A 25,620-nucleotide genomic window follows, 5' to 3' on the forward strand; every position below is an offset into this window, starting at 1 on the left:
ACAGGATGCACAGAGTCAATTTCTTCTTCCCTTCCCCACGGCCCATCCCCATGTAATAGAGTAAGATAGCTTGAAGTGTTCATGGTGAATTCCTGGTTTTTGTTCTTTGTTTGTTCACTGATTTTCAAACATTTACAAAAAGTGTGTTCATTTATTTCAGAATTTTGCAAGAAAGCAGATTAACACAAAATTTCTGTTTTTCCCTCCTGTTTTTTAAAGAGAAATATATTATTTTTTTCTCCATGTCACTGTCCCAGTTCTCAAGAATTACTGCTGCAGTAATATCAGCGATAGCTTTGGATGATAGTAAGAACTATACAAAAAGAAAAAAATCTTAGAATCCAAAGCTGAAATTCCTCAATCTCTGACAATTTGAGTGCATCCAACTCACAGGAGTGTTTCTGTTCTGTTTTGGTATTATCTTATCCATACGCTTATGTTAACACCGTTAGAGAATGATAATCCCAAAACGTTAAACTCTTAAACTTTCTCTGTTATCTATCACTAACACATCCTTTCTATCCTGCAGCAGAGCAGCAATTTCCTTCTCAGTCATACTGCTGCTGTGCATATGCCCTTCTTGTTCCTGTTGAAATACAACTCATTTTCTACCTCAGATACATGCTTACATAACTTACATAACTGAATTTAGTTTCCACTAAGCAAATTCCATCATTAAGCAAATTGCTCACTTCCTACACTCCCCATCTTCTACCTCTGTTTTTAGTATCATTGCCTGACAGTTCATCTTAATATTTTACTCCTCTTACTTGTTGTCCTGATATCTGAAAAAAAGTCAGAGCTTTTTCATGCCATCTTTTTATAAAAGTGGTCAGCCCTGTCATTTCACTGTGATTCACACACTCAGCATTCTCAAATTTCTCAAACTCATGGGTTAGAATCAAATTTTTTTAAACTTTCAATATTTACATATGTCATTCTCTTCTTCAAAAAATTATTACCAACACTCCGTAGGAATTTGCTGAGTAACCTTCACACCTTCCCTAAAGTCACACCAAATTTTTGCAGCGTTTTGTCTCTTTTAACTACAGAGCATCTTTCTCTTGTAAAATCCAAATGAAGAACATCAAGTCACTTCAATTCAAATATACATTACCTGATTTAATATGCAACCTCGTGCAATTTTTTTTTTTTTTTTTTTTTTTTTTTTTGAGTAAATACTAGAAATCTTTGGAACTACTACTGCTTGTTCCATACTTCTATCACCCCTTCAAGTCGTATGGTAAAGGAATGCAAGTAAGAAAGCTTTTGCCATGCATCAAAAACACTGAGGGCGTTTGGGCTTCCTTCCTACTTGTGACATTTTGCATACAAAAGAGAGAGTCCAGGGCAAAGCTTACCAAACAAAATCCTGAAAGTTCTGCATATCACAGTGGTAATCACTACAGCATGAGACAGAGCACGTGGTACATTCTACATTCTTAGGTTCGATCCACATGCTTTAATAATGGCTTAGAAACTAGACCAGTTGGTTTTGCAAGCAGCTTATACCTTACTTTGTAATTTGCACAATGAAAATAATGAGATGATAAAACCTGTGATTATTTTCTTAACTGTATATCACATTTTCAGTAAGGCGTGACTTTAACCTGGGATCTGAAAGACTCATCTGTGATCAGAACCCTCTAATTAAAATGTACTTTTGTTTATATTGTACTCCCAATATTCCATAAATCTTTAGCTGATGATTGAAATGTTTTTAATAAGAATACATGCTACTTTATCTAGTTTTCTTTTTCACTAGAAACATCTGTGAAACAGGAGGAATGAGACTTTCTCTTAAAAATTGTAGGAACACATAAAATATACAGTAGACTTCCTGCTGTAGAAGGCTATTTATTACTCTAGGCACTTGTGCAATGTTTGGCAAATGATCAAAACTAGTTTTTCCTGATGTGTTTACAATATTCTAAATTAAAGGTGAAGCCCGTTTTCAAGTGGCATTTGTTGTACAAACTGAAATGTTTCACTCATTCTGCATGTGGTTGTACTTTCTGCCTGATGGGATAAGCTCCAAATGTTAAGTACAACATTTGTATGAAAGTTCTTGCGAGAATTTGAGTTGCCATCTAGCAGTTTTTCTTGTAAGAAGAACCGAAGAAATCTTTTCCTGTAATGTAAGATTTTTTAATGTAAGATGACTGCGTGTTTATTTAACTTTCTGCTTGATGCTGTACTTAATCAGCTACACTGAGGGCAATTCTTTTAATACCACTGAGTGTTCTCTTGCTCTTTGATCCATTTTGATGTTCTTTCCCATAATCTTAGAGCAGTAAAATGGTCACAGATGAGCAGAACACCCATTTCTATAGCGAATGCTTCAGAAATGTGCTAAGGCATACATTTAGTAGAAGTTTTGAACAGACACTATGCTCCGGATGAAACTGCAAAATAGTAGCTTTCAGTGCTACAGACATATAAGTGTTACAAAAATCACTCAGCAAAATATTTTCGTTTCAGCTCAGGTTTGAAACCCGTTATACAAACCTGTTTATTAATTACCATTATTGTCCTAAGAGCTTTTGAAAAGTTTTGAAAGAAAACTGTCAGCATTTAGCAGTAGCTTTTGAATATATTTCACCATCACATGTGTACTCAAAACTCATGCAATGCTTAGCATGTTGCACAGAAAAAATGTGCTTGGTTCATATTTCACGTTATAAATAGATAGGCAAACATGTACACTGTATCATTTCCAAGAAAAACACTCCATATTCCAGTAACCTTTTTCTCTTCTCATATCTCAGATTCAGTAATCTCTTTATAGACTGTCTTTGGACTTTCAGTCATTCTTAAATTTAAATAAAAATTATTGGTATCTACAGTTTAATTTTTTATTTTTCTCTTTATCTAAGTGATTTAATAGCCATGAATGGTCTTGAATGATAATGAAATGAGAAAATCTGCTGCAATTCAGGATAAATCACCATTTCCCATACACAGGCAACTGCACTGTGGGTAATTTAGCTTCAGTTGACTCAAGGATACTTGGAGAAGAAGGTGTGTGCTTTCTTCTTAAGTGAATCTATTAACTTAATTGAATGACCCAGTCTTTTCTTACCTTTCTAAGGAAAACATTTTGCTTACTTGTGTAAAGGCTTTAAGTGGCAACCAAAGCTTTTCTGGAGGTGGTACTTATTTCTTTTTCCTATGAAGTACTTGCAACAATTAACTAGTTTTCTGAACAAAGCATTTTCAAATACAGTAGAAAAAATGCTTAACAAAGCTGAGACTGACAATCCAGGAAAATAATAGTGAAAACCAGTTATTACACCATGCTTTGAAAGGAAAGACTTCTACAATAAACATGCATGGCCTGAGCTATCAAACTACAGTTATGCAATCAAGAATGCCCTGACTGTTGTTGCTTCGCCTTTTTATATTCTTCCCATTGCCAGTTTCTCTGTTACTTTGCACAAAAAGATTCTTCCATAACAAAAAGAAGTCCTTACTGAAGACTGGATTTAATTTCCTTCATCTGCAGTAGATGTAAGTAAAGTGTTGCCAGAAAAAAGAAATGCCAAATTGTAATTGAAGAGCCACAGTAGAATTGAAATTAGATCATTTCACAGGACTTGAGAAAAAAATATAGATAGAAGACATCTTGTTTACACATGAATAAGCCATAATATTCAGACTAATATAAATCCTTCAAATATGCAGAGTCCCGTACCTGGGGAGAAACAGCCCCAGGCACAAGGACGTACTGGGAGCCACTCAGCTGGAAAACGTCTCCACAGAAGAGAATCTGGGGGTGCTGGTGAGAACCAAACTGGACATGAGTTAGCAGTGTGCTCTCGTCACTGAGAAGGGCGAGGGTATTCTGGACTGCATTAGGCAAAGTATGGCCAGCAGGTCAAGACAAGTGATCTTTCCCCTTCCTCAGCGTTGCTGAGGCCAAACTTAGAGGGCTGCTTCCGTATACAAGCTCCCCACTACAAAAGAGGTGTTGACATACTGGAAAGAATCCAGCAAAGGGCCACAGAGATAAGGGGGGAGACTGGAGCATCTCCTGTGTTGAATGGTGGAGATTGCTAGGACTGATCAGCATGGAGAAGAGGCTGAGGGGGATCTCATCAATGTTCAGAAAGTCCCTTCCCTCTTCCTTCCTTCTTCCCTTCTTCTGCTTTGTCCTACCCACTTCCTCCCCTTCCCCCTTTTTTTTTTTTTTTAATTAGAACTATTTTATGCTTAGATACCCATAAGTTCTTTTTGAGGAGAGGCAGACAAATGCAATAATACTGATGCAGAGCAGTGAAGAAACAAATACTTCAAAGTGATTGAGGATATGGAAGACAAGAGAACTGGCCTAGCATAATTTGAGATTTTAGTAATGTGTTTCTCATGGGACTGAACTAATGACCTCGCCATTTCCTTATTCTAGGAGATGGCTTCAGCAGCTTATGGAAAGTTTGAGCATATGGAATCTGATCTAACTGCAGTGGATGCAATCACTACTGTTACTGAAGGAAGCTTTCTGAGATCTGCCCATGTAAATGAACATCTTAGTCAGCAATTGAGGAATGTGAAAGTAATTGCTCTGTGCAGCAGTAGCGTATTTGAGGTTTAGGTTTTGGTTGCTATGATGCACCCCAATGCTCTTTTAGGACAAAAGTCCACTTCCAGACACACTGTGAAGGCAGAGAAGAATGGCTTGTAGTCTGTGGAACTCTCTCTATAATCTCTTGCGCTATACGTAAGCAGAAATGGTCTCTTTCTTAAGAAGCATTATCTCATTAATTTTACATGAGCAGGATATCAGAAGAAAAATAACTACTAACAACCTCTACAAACTTGTGTTGAAGCAAGCTAGTGAGTGAAAGAATCAAATTAGCAACTGTCATACAGACAGATTGTAATAGACCAGTGACAGAATGGCTTCAGCAGGCTCTCGGGTTTTTCTTACTACTCAAACTCATTATGTCACTTCCTACGTACAAAGAAGTCCCCTGAAATGGAGCTGACTTTTCGTAAAATTGGTCATGCCACTGTTTAGCACATCAAGGCTGCTCATGAGCCACAGACATTTTGTAGCTATTGTAGATTCTGATATGGCACTCTGTTACATTCTGCATCCTCACTATGGTAAGGACTTCACACCTGCCTACCAATAATATATACACCATTATTCTTCATTTTTGTATCTCACTGTCTTTCTTACTATGATTTATAGTGTAGTTGCTCTAGAGATTGATGTAGATTAGGGCACAACCTATTTCTCCCTTCCATCACTATTGACAGTACCTTTTAATCAGCAGTTTGTTCTTTCTAAAAAACTATTTTTCTGTGTTTCTGTTATTTTTCACTATTATAGACATTCCTTGTGAAAAGAAGCTGAAGAGCTTCTTTAAAGTAAAGTTGTTATTCTTATGGAAAATAAGAAAATATAAGAAATTCCTTCCAGCTGTCTGCAGTATTTATACACCACATGTTGCCTGTCACTGTCTCTTGTCCAGTGTAGTTTTGTTTACACAAATATGTTTTTACATTTGCATGTTCACATTTTTAACTATGAGACTTTTTCAAAAAATCATATCCTTAAGCCTCTTTTGAGAAGGGGAACTAAATAGTTTATGTATATACACTGGCAATTATATGGGCTATTGATGTGTATGTTTATTGCTGACTGCTTCTACTATTGCTTCTACTTCATGGGTTAACCCTTGATAGTTCATTATTCATCATATATCATCACTTTTGTTCTTCTCTAGATTCCCTCTGATATTTCTAAATCCTAAATGGGAACAGGGCCCAGGGAAAGGAATGCTATGTTCTGCTACAATGATTCTAAGTACTTTTAATCAACTTTTCAGCTATTTTATAGGAAACAGCATTATGATTTGGTACTTTCTGATATAAAGACCGTTAACATCCTAGCATTCAGGGTTGCTTAACACAAACTCCAAGGAAATGAGTGAAATACATACTCAGTGTTGTTGTATGTAAGACATAAGAGTATTTTTGAAGGTCCAAATTGTTAGAAGGAAATGTATAATATCACAGCAAAGAAATGTAGATATAACTGATGCAAAGTCTGGCACATGCAGTTAGCAGGGCAGATTTAGCTTTTTACATATCTAAGTTATTTACACAGATGCCCTTTCAGACATCTGCATATCCAAGAAACTGAGTAGTATAGAGAAGTGTTAAGAACTGCCTGACAATTTAGGTTATCTATACACATTTGGATGTAGGAAAATGAGCAGCAGGAGGAAATATTGACCATGGCAACCAAACGTTGATAGTGTTAGATGGCCATATATCTTCCTCAGAACCTGAAAGACCACTGCAAGCTTTTTCATCTCAATAGATGTGTTCCTGCTGCTTTTGGAGTCCTGAGACCAAACATCTTCCAATACTTTCTCCTTCAAGCAAATAAAGTCTAGGTATCTGCTCTAAGCTTTTGTTCATAACTTACTGAGTCCTATTGAGCTGTCAATGAAGACATAAAAGTTGAGTATCTGGCAGCCTTTTCTTTCATACATGAGTAATCCTCTGTAATTCCAGTGGTATAAGTGAAGTGACTCACCTATCACCATTACGTCACAAGAGAGCTAGCCTTAGGGATACAAAAATCTTCATGAGCCTGCGCCATGAGTAAAGATTATGTGTTGGTAACGCTACTCACCTCTTATTGCACACATGAAAGTTTGCTTGAGTAAGAAAAGCAGAATATGACACTTCGCTAAAAGCCTTAGGATTTGGCCTAGTATTTTTAACTGTCAACTTGGCACTGCAATGGAACAGTATGTGCTACTCGTTCTTATGCAATAAATACCAAAAATTGTTTTGTTATATTCTTGTAGTTACCAAGCTTGTATTGAGCAATGGAGTGTAGAAGTATTTTGAAAACAATATGGTATTAATAAGGGCCACATAAATTGGATTCTCTGTGGATTTTCTGTTAAATTCCTTGTACATAGCCTACTTTCAAAACCAGATCTATATAATAGCAAATGATAGAAAAGATTTTTTAGAAATTAGTATTTCAATAAAACTTCATAAATGTGTTTATGATGCAATTTTTTACTTCTGATAACTTCTATAGAAAATAAATGTAGTCTCATAAACTGCTTACATGAGCATAAGGGTCATAATGAAAATATCTGCAACAAATGGAGAAAAATCAGGAGTTACCAGTTATTCATGAATAAAGGAATATTTAGCTAAGCACAAAATTTAAGTACATCATTGTCCTATTTAAGTTTGAGTGAGTAATAGAATAGAATAATACAATTGCTCAGGTTGGAAAAAATTTTAAAGATCATCAAGTCCAGCCACAGCCTAAGCATACTACCATAACTCTAACCCTCCTCCAGATCATGTCCCTGAGCAACACATCCAAACAGTTTTTAAACACATCCAGAGATGGTGACTCAACCACCACCATGGGGAGCCTATCCCAGAGCTTAACCACTCTTTCTGTGAAGAGGTTTTTCCTGATATCCAACCTTCACTCACCCTTGCACAACTTGAGGCCATTTCCCCTCATTCTCTCACCTGTCACTGGTGAGAAGAGTCCAGCCCCACTCTCGCCATAAGCACCTTTCAGATATTGGAAGAGAGCAATAAGGTCTCCCCTCAGCCTCCTCTTCCCCAGACTAAACAAACCCAGCTTCTTCAGTCACTCCTTGTAGAGCATATTCTCCAAGCTCTTCACAAGCCTTGTTGCCCTTCTGCTCCAGTACCACACTGTCCTTTCTGTACTGAGGTGCCCAAAACTGAACACAGTACTCAAGGTGAGACCTCACCAGTGCCGAGTACAGGGGCAGGATGACTTCCCTAGTCCTGCTCACCACACCACTCCTGATACAAGCCAGGATGCCACTGGCCTTCTTGGCCACCTCGGCATGCTGCTGGTTCATATTCAGCTGACTGTCCATCCGTACACCAAGGACCCTTTCCATCAGGCAGCTTTCCAGCCACTCCTCCCCAAGCCCATAAGGTTGCCGGGTTTGTATTGATCAAAATGCAGGACGTGACACTGGGCCCTATTGAAACTCCTACAGTTTACCTTGGCCCATCGATCCAGTTTATCCAGGTCCCTCTCTAGTGCCTTTCTACCCTCTGGAAGATCAACACCCCCTCCCAACTTGGTGTTGTCTTGAAACTTACTGAGAGTGCATTAAATCTTCTCATCAAGATCATTGATAAAGACATTAAATAGGAGTGACCCTAGTACTGAGCTCTGGAGATCAGCACTCATAACTGGCCGCCCACTGGATTTAATTCCACTGACCACAGTTCTTTGGGCCCCACCATCCAGCGTTTCACCCAGCAGAGCATACGCCCATCCAAACCGTGTCAGTTTCTGCACGTCAGTCTGCTTCTCCACAAGGATGCTGTGGGAGACAGTGCCAGAAGCTTTATTGGAGTCCAGGCAGACCACATCAACAGCCTTACCTTCATCCAATAAGTTGGTAACTGTCATAGAACTAAATCAGGTTTGTCAAACCTGATCTACCATTCATAAATCCATGCTGACTGACTGGGCCTGATCCTCTGGTTGACTTTTAATTAATTAGTGATGGCTTCTGAGATTATCCATTCCATGACCTTCCCTGGCACCAAGGTGAGACTGATAGGTTTGTAGATACCAGGATCATCTTTCTGGCCATTTCTGAAGATCGGTATCACACTTGCTAGCCTCCAGTCCACCAGGACATTCCCAGTTAGCTAGGGCTGTCGAAGGATGATGGAGAGTGGTTTGGCAACCACATCCATTAACTCCCTCGGCACTCTAGGGTGCAATCCATCTGGCCCCATGCACTTGTGAGTGTCCAGCTTTCAGAGCAGGTTCAAAACCATGTCATCATGGATAATGCTGGGCCCGTTCTGTTCCCCACCCCTCTCTTCCAGCACAAGGGGCTGTGTGACCAGGGAACAACTATCTTACTATTAAAGACTGAGGCAAATAAGGCACTAACAAGGGGAAATGGCCTTAAGTTGCGCCAGGGGAAGTTTAGATTGGATATCAGGGAAAAACTTCTTTACAGAAAGGGTTGTTAAGCACTGGAATAGGCTCCCCACAGAGATGGTTGAGTCACCATCCCTGGATGTGTTTGAAAACCTTTTGGATCTGGTGCTCAGGGACATGATTTAGCAGAGGGTTGTTAGGGTAGTATGGTCAGGCTGTGGTTGGACTTGATGATCTTAAAGGTCTTTTCCAACTTGAACAATTCTATGATTCCATGATTCTATGATTCTATGAAGTACCTCAGCCTTATCTTGATCCTTGGTCATTGTGTTCCCCTCTGCATCCAACAAGGGATCAAGATTCTCCCTAGCCTTCCTCTTGCTGTTAATGTTTATAGAAATATTTATTGTTGCCTTTCACCTCAGTGATCAAGTTCAGTTGCACTTTGGCCTTACTAATTTTCTCCCTGCAAAGCTCCACTGCATATCTGTAGTCCACACAAGCTGCTTGCCCCCTCTCCATAAGAATGTAAACCTTCCTTTTGTTCCTGAATTCCAGCCAAAACTCACTGTTCAGCCAGACCAGTCTCCTTCCCTATCAGCTCCTCTCATGACTTGGAGATGATCAGCTCTTGCACCTTTAGAATTACTTCCTTCAAGTATTCCCAGCCTTCCTGGGGCTCCCAAGCCCTCTAGAACTATCTCCCAAGGGACTCTCTCAACTATGGTCTGAAAGAGACCAAAGTGTGTCCTCCAGAAGTCCAAGGTGGCAGTTCTGCTGACTCCTCTCTGTGCTTTAACAAGGATTTTAAAATGTATCATTTAATGATCACTTTGTCACAGACATCCTCCAAAATTTACATCCCCAACAAGATCTTCTCTGTTAACAAGCCACAGGTCCAGAAGTTTGGTTCCCCTTGTTGGCTCCCTCACCATCTGTGTCAGGAAGTTATCCCCCACACACTCAAGGAACCTCCAAGACTGTTCTCTTTCTGCTGTATTATAAATCCAGCAGATATCTGGGAAGTTGAGGTTCCTCAAGAGAGCAAAGGGAGTCGTCGCTCAACTGTCTGTTAAAGTATCTCACCCACCTCTTCATCCTGATAGGGTGGCCTGTAGCAGACTCTCAGAATAATGTCAGTCTTATTGGCCTTCCTCTTGATTCTGACCCATAAGCTCTCAACTCTATCATCATCATTACTTTCCAGACATTCACATTTTTTCTTAACAGAGGGCCACACCACTGCCCTTCCTGCCTTTTTGAAAAGTTGGTAGTCACAGCACTCCAGCCGTGTGAGTCATCCCACCACACTTCCACGATGGTGATAATATCACAGTTTTTCATTTGCACAACGGCCTCCAGCTGCCTTCCTTTTAATGAAGGCAGAAGATTCAAGAGATTCAGAAAACCACAGTGCATAGGACTGATGTAGGTATGGGTACACCCATGTTTAATCTTTGTACCTATAAATATATAGGTGCTGGTGGAACATGAGAATATATTGTTGGTTTTTTTTAAATAAAATTAGGCAGATGTAACAGAGGAGCTGACTCTCATAACTGACAGTATTGATTAACCACCAGCTGATATTACTAGGAAAAAAAGCTAACTAAAAAAAACTTGTTAATCAACAGTTATTTAGCATTTGCTTTTAAAACTTTCAATGAAGGCATTTGTATTATTGTCACAGGCGAGATTCAGGACTAGCCGAACTTATCTAGCACGATTAGTTCCTATGTTTGTCAAATATAAGTAATTCATACTGATAATTCTCTAGAGTTTCCATTCTGCACGCATTTTTTTTAATATTCCTAAGTGAAGGTACACTTTACAGCCATTTTTCAGCTTTCTAATAATTTGTTTGCGTGGGAAAGATTCCACTTTCAGCATGTTTTTATGTTTTCTCAGCCAGTCGCTAAGTTTAAAAGAGCTTTTATAACCTAACAAGATGTGATACCACTTCATATCCAAGTTAGGTAAAGCCCGTTTTATGCCCCAACAAACCTTCGGACTTCCAATGGAGTGATTAGTAGATCAGCCAAAGACACTCCTTTCTTAGAGGCTGACTCAGTCATGCAGAGCCACTGGATTCTCCAGCTCCTCTGCTCATGAGTAATACTAAGTGCCAGCTGAAAGCTGGAGGCCAGGGTCTCACTGTGTTCTTTCCCTCCCCCTACTCAGTGCGGCTCTTCCTTGATGCCACATGCTGAAGAAAAGCAGGCTGACAATGGGTGCAGATGACGAGAGCTTTCATGAGTAGGCCAGCTACACCACACTTGCCTGAGATGAGATTTATCTAGACAAACTGTAGCCAAGAGTCTGGCTTTGTATGTACCACCCATGCTCTACTTTCAGTCTGTGCAAGCTACTCTGAATTCAGTAGTAACTTCAGTATAAGAACTGTCATCAGCTGCAGAACTGGAGAAAGAACACCTGCTAATTCATGTTGGACTGACGCAACGAATGTAATAAAAACCCGTGTTGTTATTAGTTCTGGTTTTCAACAAAAGACAAATTATTTATTTGTTTCTTCAAATGAAGCATAACACTAAGGTATAAAGGGTGTATAAATAACATCTGATTGTGCTCCTAAGCTCCATGCTATAACTTTCTTGCAATGACATCCTTCAACAAATTAACTACATCATTACTGTTAAGTATTAATTGCACAAAACAGATACACAAAATATATAATGAGCTAGAAGGAGGACAACATTCTTCCATAATGACAAACAACTGTAACAAGAAATGGAAAAAAAACAAGATTTAGGCTTACACAGATGGCAACACTGAGAGTTTTAAGTCCTCTCTTTGAACACATTACATGTGATAAATAATATGCAAAATACTTAAAGAATTTTGTTGTTGCTTACAGAAGATACTTAGCAAGCAAAGAGCCAGTAGCAACCACTGCCTCATGTTTCATATCCCCATCATTCAATGCAAATTTTTACATTTCATGCAGTAATCCTGAGCTTATTTTCAGTAACATTGAAATGTCATCTATGTTAATTACCAAATACACACAGAGCCCAGCTATGGGGTCTATTGTATTATTAAGGCATGAAAAAAGAATAACAGTTTATCAGCTCTGAATGCCGCAAATATAGCACAGCAGTTAGAAGGCTCAAAAAAACTCAAAAAGTATCAGTGATGTCTGCAACAAGGTTCACCCAGAACATGGCTGTGAAACATCAGCTTCTAAGATAACAGCATCAAATCCTGGCCTTGCTGACATCAGAGTTTTGCCATTGCCTTGACTGCTGGACCACGCTTCAGAGCTATCAGGAGTAACTCAAGTCTCCTTTTCATATCCCCAAAAAATTGACAAAATTCCTCTCACTCAAGTCAAGTATGAATTTAAAAACCACTACTATTAATTAGTATTTTAAGTCTATGGTAAGATTCTATTATACAGCATGGCAAGTAGTAAAAAGCCTTTTCAGGAAGTGTCTATTTGTTAGTCTGATTTATTGGTACTTTAAAAGAAGGTGGAATTAGCATGAAAAGCACTTCTGACAAATTTATGTTGCATTTATAACTTACTTTTAATCTGTAAGTAAAGGCTTTGGAAAGCCAAACACAGGGTGTATAATGCAGTTCTACTGTCCATGGTTCAATATTTCTTCTCAAAGATGAAGAACACTAAAGTCATCAAGAGAAGAACTCATCTGCATAAACTTTAGTATCAGAGTTGTACAGTTCTCCATGTACTGTTTTACATAAGAAATTATTGCAAAATGCCCTGTACTGAGCCAAGGTATTCCAGTTCAATTAAGACATTGAAACTGAAGCCAAATTGGTGGCAAGTTTCACTTTACTCTTGCATTATATCCCACAATGGATCTACAATAGCAAATGATCTTCTAATGATTCTGCTACTGCTAATGTCTGCCCCCCGTGCAGATATTTGCCTAATAGAGCACAGAGTCCACAGATCCAGAAATCTTATCCTACACGTGAACACAGCCCGTGCTCCATTGCAAAAAGAACCATGGAATGCAGGAGGGACAAAGCTGTGTAAAAGCATCTGTGCATATTCCTTTCCATGCCTGCACTCCCTGCATACACAAACAACCGTCTGACAAAGATGGTGGCATCCAATTTTATTAGTGCAAGGCTTTGAAGAACTTAAAAGATGCACAAATACAGTATAGCTAATATAATCTAAAATATCATTATAATATTGAAAAAAAAAACGGTTTGTCACAATAAACCATTCAAAATATTCTCATTTGAGAAAGGAGGTGAAAAAAAGTTGTTGCATTTAGAATTAATGGGTTAGATTTCATGTGATTTTTGGTTAATTTACACTAACAAATAATATAAAGAAGGCTAAGGCTATGAACTGTTACTGTTTCATTTATAAATATCCACTTCTCCTCTAAAAAAAAATCGTTACAGAAAAAAGTGGCCAGAACGTTTACGTATGTTGTAAACTGTAATTTGGTTAAGTTAAGCTGTAAAAACCAAACATGTAAGTGAAGTTGAGCACAGTGTAAGAAAAAGCCATTTTTTTTAATTAACAACTTATTTACAAGTTTAATCAACTAGAGTACATGTCCTGTGTTTGTCACCGATGTTTTATTGTAACTGGTAACTTACACACTTTATAGTAGAACAACAAAAAGAAAAGTTCACTATATCAGCCTCTGTACAGGCTACTTGACTATACACAAGGCATAGTGATCATAATACAACCTAGTCTTCATAATAATTTGTGCACGAAAAGACACCAATCAGATGTTATGTGAACATTACAGTGAAATGACATCACAAGTCCAGTGAAAATTCAGTATAATACAAAACATTTATCCACTGCAAATGACATCTTTTTAAACAACAAGCTTTTACTCAGTAGTAACCTAACCAGAGTCTGATGCAGAAATTTGTTGTGTAGTTATAAGTCTTTTAAGTGAAGCAACCTCTGCAGATAAGTTTGCTATGCCCTGCTTCAAATACAGGTTCTCAGACTCCGAGACATTGTAGACATTGTCTTTTATTTCAACTCCAGTTTTGCAACCATTCTGAATTTTTACATTGAGTTCTTTTTGATGCCAAAGTTCTGGTTTGAGTGACCAGTCTTGGATATTTGTCACCTGAACTGAGAAAGGAGTGTGAGAAGAATGCACCAAGTTCTGTGCACCATGTTTTTCAAGCTCAAAATGTCTTTTTGAGGACATATCAATAGGCGATGACAATTTCTGTGTGGCATCATAGTCATTATCCATTGCTTCCACTTTAACTTGCATGGCTTTGGCTTTAATTCGAAGCTTGTGAGGCAAAGCAGAAGAATTCACTTCTGGAACTTTAACTGTTGCGTGAACATTTTTATGTTCAACTGGAGAATGGATTGGACCCTTAGGAACCTGCTGCTCATCTTCTCCATCAGATGACTTTCCTACAACTCCATCATCAGTTTCTGAAGTTCTAGGGGAATTACTGGAGGACCTATTAACTTGCAAGAGAGGAGGAGAATGTGAGTACATGTTGAAGGTAGTTCCCATGTAGTTTGGATATATGGATGCTTTGTATGAACCTCTGTCATCTCTTGGCTCTCTCTCCAATTCCATAGGCTCCTGTTTTATAATCTGGAACTTATTTTCAGGACTTCTGCAGTTGCTTTGTATACAACTTGCTTGAGCATGCTCTACTGATGACGTTTCAGACATATCTGACATAGAGCTTTGAGGAGAATGCTTAATGACAGAAATACAACTGCTACCAACTACAGATGGCTCATGTTCATCTACAAAAGAGTTAATGTTTGGTTTGGAACTTTGATAGTCTTGGAAATACACAGTTGTTGAGCTACTGAGTTTCTGTATCTCTTGGGCATAGGCTGCAGAACTAATTAAACCAAACTTCAGCTTCAGCGAAAGCAGCTCCGCCTTCAAAGTGGCATTCTCCTCTCCCAGTGCAATTAGTTTGTTCTCTAAGACAAGGTCATTCAGTCGTCGTTTTTCACGAGACCTTTTGGCAGCTTCATTATTTTTCCGCCTTTTCTCCCAGTACATAGCATCTTTCTTTTCATCCGGAATGAATTCTCGTTTCCTTCGACAAGCTGAAGATTTGCTTTTTCCACTACTTGCTTCAGTAAGTAGTATATCTTCATTTGTAGACAACTCTTCAGACACTTCTGCTAAAGTAGATTTAAGTACCATGATTTTGTCCACATTGCTACTTGTGTCAACAGGTCCGTGTTCCTTTTTAAGGGTCTGCATTTTTCTCAGCTGCATCAGAAACAATTTGTAGTAGATCTACAGTGAGCAATAGAGCAAGCTATTTCTCCAGTACTTCTCACTCCACAACTTGTTAAATACAACAGTTTTAAATCCACACACATTCTTCTGTTTGTTTCATAGTTTCAAACAAAAGCGCCCAGATCCAATTTTTTGGTAGAACAAACAGGAATCTTCTGGGGAAAAAAAAAGAACCTGGAAAAAGCAGAGAAGTTCATTACTATTCAGAAACCACTGGTTTGAGGAATGCAAAAGTAACTTCAAAAACAGTAGCACTAGGTTTGTTAAACCTGCTGTTGCCTGAAGGAGGATCAATGCTGAAGCAACTAATACTCTGCACTCTACCTAGGTAGCAGATTTGCTTCCAAAGCAAATACAATGTGATCCAAAGAGGAAGAAATAAAATCAATTTTAAATGTGGGTTTTGATGCTACTATAACGTAATGATAGAACATTTTGTAGTATCACTGACCAAATTCAACCTTTACTGCTTAACACAGGAAACACTAGGCACATTCATGAGCAGCACTGGAACGTATCCTGTTCCTCTACATTAAAATATCTCTTCTGAAGACAGTTGTGGTGCCTGACTTAGAAATGCTCTGCATGTGAGTTCTTCATAGATTAAAAAATAAATTGATTTAGAGATACTGGAGTGCTTTCTATTGTCTTAAAATCACAGCACTGTCCATTGAAGCTATTAAAGATGTAATGATTGGTTTTGTATCCTGTTAAAAATATAAACAGATATACATACCTAAATACAAATGTTTATTCACATACGTGGGGTTTTAACATGCTTTTTTTTTTTTTTTTTTTAAATCGATCATACTGACTCAAACAAGTAAACAAAATTCTGACATCTGCCTGTTAAAAAAAAATCTGATGAAGAAAATGCATTAGGTAATTTTTTTCTTACCTCTTACAAAGAAAACACTTAAGCTAGTGTTGAAAAATACATTAGAGAATAAACATTAACATAACTTGATAAGTAGTTTTGTTATATCAAAGTAATGTTTAATACTACTGAGGCATGCACATCCTTGAAAAGCAGCGTTTACAGTGAAGTAAAAGTTTAGATATAAGAGCCTTGCCACTAGCAAAGAAAACTAGATAACATTTAGCTTAAGACACTTTGATCATTAAAAATGAACTCAGCACTTAAATGACTTTTTTTTAAATTTAGTCCCTCTTAAAGCAAAAAATACTTCATCATTAGATCTTGACCTGAGATACAGCTTCTCACTATCTCATTTTCCAGTCAGTCACATTCCTGGTAAAATGAATATAGCATACAAATAGTTTTTATAGCACTCACTATTGCATCAGCACTGATTCTTGCCTGTACAATAACAGATAAGCTACTTGAAATTAGTATCACTACTTATCGGAAATGTTTTTACAATTGCTATTGATACTAATTTAAATATTATCAGTTTGGAAAGTCACAGAAGAATTAATAAATCTTATTCTGCCAGTTTCTCTTTTCCAGAAAGCAAAGAGAAGTGAATGATGTAATAACAATAAAGCAGGGTCATAAAGATTCAGGTTTCAGGCTGAGTTCTGTTCCATTAAACCACGACAATTCTTCTGTCACAAAAAAATCAGCACATTTAATAGAACAGCTAAGTACAATTTACTAAAATCCATAGTTAATTACTGACATGTAAGTATTTGTTTTCAATAATACAGACTTAATGGAAAATAGAGTTAGAAGCCAGCCACATCAAAGACATTGTCTAACGCTTCAGTGCAAGAGCAGCAACATGAATTTCTGTATTTGTAAAACAGAAAGTAATTACATAGTTAGATCCTGATCCAAACTTTTAACTGGTGTCAAAAGGAAATTTCTGTCAAGTTAAATAGCAGCTGGATCAGGTTTTTGGTTTTTTTTTTTTTTTTTAAAAAAAAAGAGCTCCACAACATAGCAACATCTGTTTTATATAAAATGTTGCTATCGTTTATATATATATACACACACACATATATATATACATATATAAAACATGAATGTGCTACGTTGTGTAACTTATTTTGTATATATATACATATATAATGCATGGACTTTAAAAAGTAGAAGTAAGACAGATCACCAGAATTTCTTGTAAAATAATCATACTGTGTAAGGTGGTTTTACAAAACATGGAGAAAAATATTGAGATTTAATTTCATTATCTCACAGAACGGGGAACACACAGCTACTGATCCATACTCATCTTTACTCATCAGTCTTATTCACCTGTGCTATTAACAACGTACTGGCTTCTTTGGGAATGCATCCACCTTCTACAACACAGAAGTACATGAAGTTTAACATATACTGAGCACCTAAGAAATCATCACCTGTCTCTTAATATGAAACTCAATCAACTTTTATTAAGGCTAAAAGCGTTAAAAATTACTACTGTGGAATTTCAAGGCCTTACCAATGCAGGAAACTGACCGAATTTCACAATACTTGAGAGCTAAACTCGAAGCCAAGTAACACTCATTCTCTCAGGAAAGGGATATTGATGTGTATATTCCATTATTTTCTATGCATAGAACACAAATTCAAGATAACCTGGAACATCTACACTTACTTGAAACAGTAGCAGTGGCAAGGAAGTACTTATAAAACCAAGGGTTTATCCTTATTTCTGGAAGAATGATGCTACACATCTTTCAACACAAACGTGTTTTTTTTCCCCCTCTTACACTCCAATCTTGCATTTCTACCCTGTAAAAGTCTTAAACATGACTACCCTAAGATAAGAACCATGGCTGTGTAGTTTCCAGCTCAAAGTTTATCCAACACTATTCACAACTGGGGAAAATACAAGAACTGAAAACAATGGATAAAAATAACTAGCAGAAAGTTTGTTGTTATTCCAAATGAACATAGACTAATGACATACTTTGCCAGTAATACTGTTTGCGTATCAGTAAAAATTCAACTGCACGTTCAAACAATCTCAATGCTGGCACTGAGCTGCACTTAAAACCTAAAAGCACGCAGAGTTTGTATCCATCAGATACAAGCCAGCCAGAGTCCATCAGTAAGGTTGTGAAAGACAGCAGTGTAACCACTGGCAGTCATACTGAGTTGCTTTTTACGTATTTCTTTCTAATGCCATTACTTTTGTGAACTTGCAAAACTACTGCAAATCTCTGTTCAGTGCTTTCCACCTTTTACTTGAGCTCTTATATCACAATAACTGGACTTGTTGCTTTAGCAAGCAGCAAGCTTCTTCCAAGCAGGAGTAAGAGTTTGTTTTTTTAATACATCTCCATGTGGATCAGACCAATACTAAGTCTGTAAACAAAGTAAATTCCGTCTGACGACAATGGCAAAACACCTTCAATAAAAACTGCCATCTCATTTCACTTGCGTTTTACTATTCCACTGGAAAATGCAGTATTTATACATGAATTAATGAGCTGTAATTATTCCTCTGACAATACTTCAAATTCCAATATTTTCCCTTAGGATTAATTTTTCAATTGTTTTATCACTCCCTCATAAAGTATTACAAAACCAATATTTAACACTGCCTTACATTAGTCACCGTTGAATTTTTTTATTTTTTTTTTTACTTGGTTGATGTTAATGACATTGAGAGCCAATTCAACAATGCAGAAACACTCAACCCTATTACCTACAGACCCAGTCTTGCTCGCATAGCAATTATGCCATTGGCTTGAATAGAAGCAGGATACAATCCCAGTTCCAAGCATTAATGAGACTCTTTTACAGAACTCATAGTACTGAAGCAAAAAATTATGCATACAGAAATCAAGAAAAGTATTTCTTGAGATCTATGCATTAATTAAGTGATCTGATTGAGTCAAAACAATACATTAAGGATCTGATCCTAGGGATTTCTGGATTCACATTGTAGTATCTGAAATATTTCAAAAGGTTGTAGGACAGGTTCACAATCTGGCTTCTCTGTTTCATGTAATCTAATTACACAAGTCAGTTCTGCTCTTGAGAATGTACATGGGCCTCCACACATATATGTAAGTAACACACAGTTACTGTGTGTTACTCTGTGAGGTAACTTATCCATTTTTATCAAAATATTATTTGTATTTATCAAAATAATTCATGTTCTCTCCAAGGATATATTTCAAAACAGATCCTGGAATAAGAAAACTAATTATATTCTTCTGATAGACTTATCAAGCAAAATTAAATACTATTTCTAATAATTGATTGCTGTCAAACAAACTTCACTTTTGTGTGGCCAAATGAATCTCACAATCCTGTGAAGTGCAGAAATACATTAAAAGCTCACTAATAAATGCATGTGCATGCTTTTAGTTGTTGTTTCCCATGTTTTGCATAGGTTTTGTAAGCTATACTGCTGTCATTCTGTCACAGGTTATTTATTTTGAAAACATGTCTACACATCAGAAAAGCTACTGCAGAACCCACTCACAAGTAGTAAAATGCCAGATTGTATTCTAAACTTTGAAAAACTGAAGAACACACTTCATACTGTCATCTCCCAAATGTTTTAAAAACATTTGCTAACTATCTAAAGACTTTTATATGGTACAGAAAGATGATCATCCACATTGCTCACACAGAAGACAAAGCTGTGTTAGTAAGTTTTCATAGTGAACACATTGTAACACTGCTTAAACACTTTGGAACTACTCAACCTCTACTGTGAGCCACTCTACAGCTACTGGTTTTCCCAGACAAAAAATAAGCCACAGGCTTCTCTGCATCTGTCAAGCTTAGAATAATTTGGAAATACTCTCCAGCTGAAGACATGACTCCCAAATCCAATTCCAATCTCCAATGAAATTGGAGACAACCCACTGGGAGACAAGACACCTTGTCTTGTTTGTAAAACTATGTTCCTATTTAAGAAAAGCTTTAATGCTGCCTCCACTGGAATAGTGACTGATCCTGTCCCTAGGATGACTGGGCAAGAGGGTCCAGGCAATTTAGAACAAATTAAGTTCAAGCTTTCTAGAAAAAAAAAAAAAAGGTAAACACAATTTATGCTGTAACAGACAAGTTACCCAACATCACAGAAGGGAAGAGCACTAGAAATATGGATGTTATCATCAATTATTGCTATTACATAGCTACATTCATATATAGACCATGAATCCATCACAACAGCAAGGAGCAATACAGGACTACTGCTCCCACACAGAGCTCCCTTTTCTTACAACTTCATGGACATCTTAAGAGCTTACGGTTCCAGGATCAACATGTAATTAGGTCAGTGGAGCACTGATGATGATAGCTTTGTACAAGATGACCTATTTTTTGCTAAAACGTTGATTTGCTCATTGAAAGTAACGGTACATGTCTAAATAATGTATTTCATGGAAACACCAAGAATCATTCCTTTATTATGATATTTTTCAATCACATCTTTAAAAGATGACTAAGCTCATAACTAGAATCAAAACAGTAATGCATTTTTGTATTACCCACCTCCAATCTGTACCCATAAAGTCATTGTCTTACGTAATTTTTTATTTATTTATTTATTTATTTTTACAAGAGATTTTTTGTTTTACAATAACTATTTAAGATGCTGTTTACCTTAATAATTACAAACTCATTCATTCAGACAGAGCTTGCTTCGCAAAGGTAAATCACACAAACTGCACAAATAAAAAATGACTGTTTTGGAGGGACTAATCATATGTTAAAAGGTAGCAGTTTGTCAGAAAGGTCAATCAAGGTTAATAGACGCTAATCTGACTCATATTCTTAGAAAAACTGTACAGTTGTACCACACCTGCTTAACTTTTTTTCCCCAAACTACCTGCCCTGGTTTAAGTAGAGATAGGGTGTGTGGGGGGGGAAAACTAAGAACGGTATTCAGTGTCAGGAGAAACATTGAAACTGAGAAATGCAGTACTAATCATGTAAATATTTAATTATACTTACATATTATATTGTATGTATATGTGTACATAAATCATGTCACTTTATTTAACTATCACGTTACTTCCCAAAATTTCACTAAAATCCCAATACAAACAGCAGGAACTGAAGTAACAGTACACTTCTCATTTCAACAGCTATGTGATGTAGTTAAAACTACACTGTGCAAAGCAATCACTTAATAGTAACAGTGCTCTGGGAATAAGAACTATGTTCTCCTAATTAAGGACCATTAAAAAATATAAAATCACTTGTTAATTATTCTGGCAATAAATGGCTCTTTTCAATTGAACTGAGTTTTCAATTGAACACAGTTTTAAGAACTGTGTTCTTAAAACGCCAAGCATGGGTCAGACCTTTGGCTGACCTAAATTTGTATAGCGCTACTTAAAAGCAGCAGAATTACGTCAATTAATCCCAGTAGGTACTCTAAACATGTACCACGCTATATAACCAAAGTGCAAACATGAAATAAACACAATCTGTAAAATGCTGACTACCACTTACTGCAAATGGAACAGAGAAATAGCAACCTTCAGAGCTCCAGTGCCACAACAGGCCACATTTGAAGAGCACCACCACCTGCATCAAGCTCTTTTCAGTTATGCACCACTCCCTAGAGAAGATCTTGCTGCACTGACACATGCTTCCCTGCAGTTAACCTATCTCTGTGGCACAAACTGGTAAAACTAGTAACTATTCAAGTACATTAGGACAAAATTGAAAATTACACTAAGATGGAACAACTCAAAAAATGAAAAGTTCTTAAATGAGACTTTCTATAGAACAGGTTTGTGTGTTATCTGTTACCAGATTCAGCCTCAAAATATGAAATTCAATTCTAAGTTGACTAATGAGAAAAGAAAACAACAGGATTCCTAAGGAGGACAATCATAATTCACTTCAGATCTACCTCTCAATACAAGAAGTTTTTAAGAACGTTGCTTCCATCACATTCTGAATCAAGCCCAAGTATATCCTTGGTTATGCAATCCTATTTTTGACAGTCATGCTTGTTATTGGTATTAGACAGTTACAAACCCTAACTTAAAAATACATTTTTTTTTTCTCCATATGCTGTAAAATACTGTAACTGAAATCATCTGACATTTCGTCTTAGAGCACACTGTAGCAATTGGCCATCTATTTGCATATTTTTTATATTACATATCCTAAGCACATTTGTATCTCATAACTGGCTGTAATGATCATGGCAAGGTCACCTAGAAGAGTCAATTAAGCTGATGACTCAGATGCATTGCTTAACAGTGTGTAATAAGACACAAACAGAGAATTTTATTGTTCACGTTATTGCATCATAGTGATGTTATAACAGGAAGATTACTGTCTGGAAAAAAACCTATTGCATAAACATAGTTTGCATAACTATCTGCTAAAATAAGTCAATTTAAAATGAGCTAAAGTTTCATTTCTGATTTTTATTTCACAATGAAGATTTGAAAAAAACAGCATGGCACTGGTATCTTTTGTGGAATGTGCACTACTTGCATTGCCGTACACAACGTCTGCACATTTAACGAACTTCAGCTCAAACATAAGAAACACCATTATTCCTTAAGAAAAGATTAGAGGTGGAGGGTCAAGTAAGTTCATATTGCTCATGGGAAGGTTGTAAGGTTTTCGACACCTTCCAGATCTGTTCTTTTTACAAAAAAAACCAAAACAAAACAAAAACAAAAAAAACAAAACAAAACAAAACAAACCACCAGCAGAAACATGAAGCTCCAAAGTCAAATCCTCAAAGCTGGATAAATAAGGATAAGAGTCTCCTACAGAATGAGTCAAAAATAGAAAAAAAAAAAATAGAAAGTAGACTGTTGTAAAGAGATTTAGTACTTCAACAGTCCCAGAAATATGTCTATAACATGAGAGTGTTTGAAGTATTATCTTCAATTCAGTGATATTGAGGATCTTTTATTCAGCAATCCTCAAGCTGTTGGCTTAAACTGGGTCTGTAGGTCACGGCCCCAATCCTTATTCATTCACATTTCTTATCAAAATCAACATTTTGATTGAACAAGGAGTGTAAAAGTGATGCATGCAGTATTGTTTTAAACTGCCCCCTGGATTGAATTAATTACTGAGGAGGGAAAAAATGACTCAAAGTAGGTTACGCATACAGGAGTGAGCACAATGCAGCTGAGAACAACCATTCAACTCACAAGAACAAGGAAAAATCAGGTTGCTTGCTGCTCTTAACAGAACTCCAGGGGTTCACCATCGGAGCTGAACTTGACCCCCACAGCCAAGCAGCAAGCGACAAAAAAGTTTGTATATTATTGACACTACTGCACTTTTTGAATACTTTTGAATACTTCACTGTTGCTATCTACAGCAAATACTATGAAACACAGGGCAAGCGTTTGCAGAGCTAACATTACCTTTAGAGGTCCTGGTCACAAAGACTGATTCTGGTTCTCTCTGGTTGGAGGATCTTTATGGACACACGTAAAAACTGCCAAACGCTTAAGGCAGCGCTCGTAGGGTTGCTCCCGGAAAGCACGAAGCACTGCCTGACCCCAGCGCAGCGCTGTGCCACGGAGTACCGAAGTGACTTGGCAAAACAGCACCATTGGGCAATAGCCATTTTTGACTCGCCTGTTACGTAAGGAGAACGCCGAAAACATGGGCATGGCGATGGGGCTGCGCCTCTCCCGCAGGCACTGTGCACCGCAGAGCACGGGCCCTTTGTCTGCTGCTGCAGCCCGGACACGACGAGCTCTGGGCCGTGCCGCCCGGCGGTTTCGCAGCCACGCTGCGAGACGCGGGGGCCACAAAGGCGGCCCGGCTCGGCTCGCTCCCTACGCGCGGTCCCGCGCCGCCGCCGCCGCCCCCCGCCCGCTTCGGCCCAGAACAAAGGGCTGCGGGGTAGGGGAAGCGGCAGCGCCCCCAGCCCTCACCCGCCGCCGCGGGGCGGCTGCCGGCGTCCGCCAGGCCGCAGCCAACGGCCGCCAACGGCCTCGCGGATAAGGGACGCGGCGGCCTCACGGGGAGCGGGACCGGGGCGGCGGCGCCCCCGGCGGCCGCGCTGCCCGCCGCGGCTGAGGCTGTCATACTGACCTACTTGTGCACCGTGGGGCGGGGCCGGGCCGCGCTGCGCCGCCGGCCGTGGGGCGCCGTCCCGCTGCCGCTCGGCGCGGTGACAGCTTCGCGGCACGGCCCTTCTCACAGAGACGGTCTCTTTTTCGAGGAACGGGGGCCGAGAGCCGAAGCCGGAGCAAAGGGGCGCCCGGCGGAGCGCCTCCGCCAGTACCGCCCGACCGGAGCGGCTCCGCGGGCGTGAGGCTCGCAGCCGGGACGCGAAAGCGCGTCGAGTACCGCTGCCAGACCGCGGGGACTAAATGTACCGGGGCGGACCCTGCGACGGGCACGGCGCGGCAGCCCCGCTCGCTCCGTAGCGAGGCGGATCCCCCGCCGCGCCCGGCCTGCCGCCAGCGGCCCCGCGTTACATAATGCCACATTTCCAGGAACTACGATGCGGTCCGTCCCGCGGCGCCGGCAATACTGCGACAGTGCTGACGGAGCCGCCCGCGCCGCGGCATCCCTCCCGCACCCCGCCCAGCGGCGCGTCCTGCTCCGGGCACGGAAGGCCGACCCCGAGGACGCGGGGGGCGCAGCGCTGGAACTCGCAGCGCAGCGTTCGGCGGCGGCCGTCGGCGTGAAGTGCGTTATGTAACGGCCGCCACGGACCCGGGCGACGCGCGGTCGCGGGAGGGCGCCGCCAGTCGCAAAGCAACGCAACGCCTCGCCCCGCGCACGACTGAACCCGCCGCGCCTTCCTACCTTGAGTGTTCGGCGGGGCGCCAACCATCCGGCGAGCGAAGCGAGGCGAGGCGAGAACGCTGCGCTGTGCCGCGTCGTGCCGTGCCCCTGGCAGCGTCGCCCCGCTTGCCCGTACGCGAGACGAGCGAGAGCGTGCAGCGGCCACGGCGGCGCGGAGGGATGTGTGTTAGTAGGTCAGAGTTGCGCGGCACGGAGCGCGCAACCCGCATGCCAGCCGCGCTGCACCGTGACTGGCGGCCACCGCGCCCCAATCGGCAACTGGCGCCTCCGAGAGACGGCCAATGAAGGCGGGCGGAGGCGGGGCGAGGCGGAGCAAGGGGGGGGGGGCGTGGTACAGTAGGTCTGTGTGCTGGCGATTGCATAACGGCCGGCGGGATTGGGGGTGGTGCGACGAGTACTGGCACTTACGTAACCAGGCGTGCGGCGATCGGGGGGGCGCTAGGCCCGCGGCTCCGCCCCTGCGATGGGTCTGGCGGTCGGGCTGCGGCAGAGGCTATGGGGGGGTTTCCTGAGGAGTTCGTGTTCTTCGGCGAGAGGCTTGGCCGCTGGTGCAAGGGTCGGGGTGCAGGCGGTTGTCCGGGCAGGGAATGGCAGGTCGTCTTTCCGTCTTGTATAGCGTAACGAGATGGTACGTTGTATGGGCAGCGGCGCGGCCGTGTCGCTAACAGCGGCAGTCCCCGAGCCGTGCAACCCGCGCCCTGCCTAATGCCACTGCCCCGCCGCGCGGCACGGCT

General features: G+C 39.9%; 1 protein-coding gene across 2 annotated transcripts; it reads right to left on the bottom strand.

Annotated features, from left to right (window-relative positions):
* Positions 1 to 11,429: 11,429 nt before the first annotated feature.
* NFIL3 (nuclear factor, interleukin 3 regulated) lies at positions 11,430 to 25,116 on the bottom strand. Of its 2 annotated transcripts, none has more exons than XM_052701024.1 (2): positions 24,887 to 25,116; positions 11,430 to 15,375 (listed from the first exon to the last, which is right to left on the bottom strand). In XM_052701024.1, the coding sequence occupies exon 2, from the start codon at positions 15,175 to 15,177 to the stop codon at positions 13,804 to 13,806; it is 1,374 nt and encodes a 457-aa protein (XP_052556984.1). In that variant the 5' UTR covers positions 15,178 to 15,375; positions 24,887 to 25,116; the 3' UTR covers positions 11,430 to 13,803. The 2 variants fall into 2 exon arrangements, with proteins under 2 accessions (XP_052556984.1, XP_052556986.1); XM_052701026.1 differs by lacking the exon at positions 24,887 to 25,116 and adding an exon at positions 23,485 to 23,792.
* Positions 25,117 to 25,620: the final 504 nt, after the last annotated feature.

The sequence above is a fragment of the Tympanuchus pallidicinctus genome, unplaced genomic scaffold (genome assembly GCF_026119805.1).
Source record: "Tympanuchus pallidicinctus isolate F22 unplaced genomic scaffold, pur_lepc_1.0 scaffold4, whole genome shotgun sequence".
NCBI classification, from domain to species: domain Eukaryota; kingdom Metazoa; phylum Chordata; class Aves; order Galliformes; family Phasianidae; genus Tympanuchus; species Tympanuchus pallidicinctus.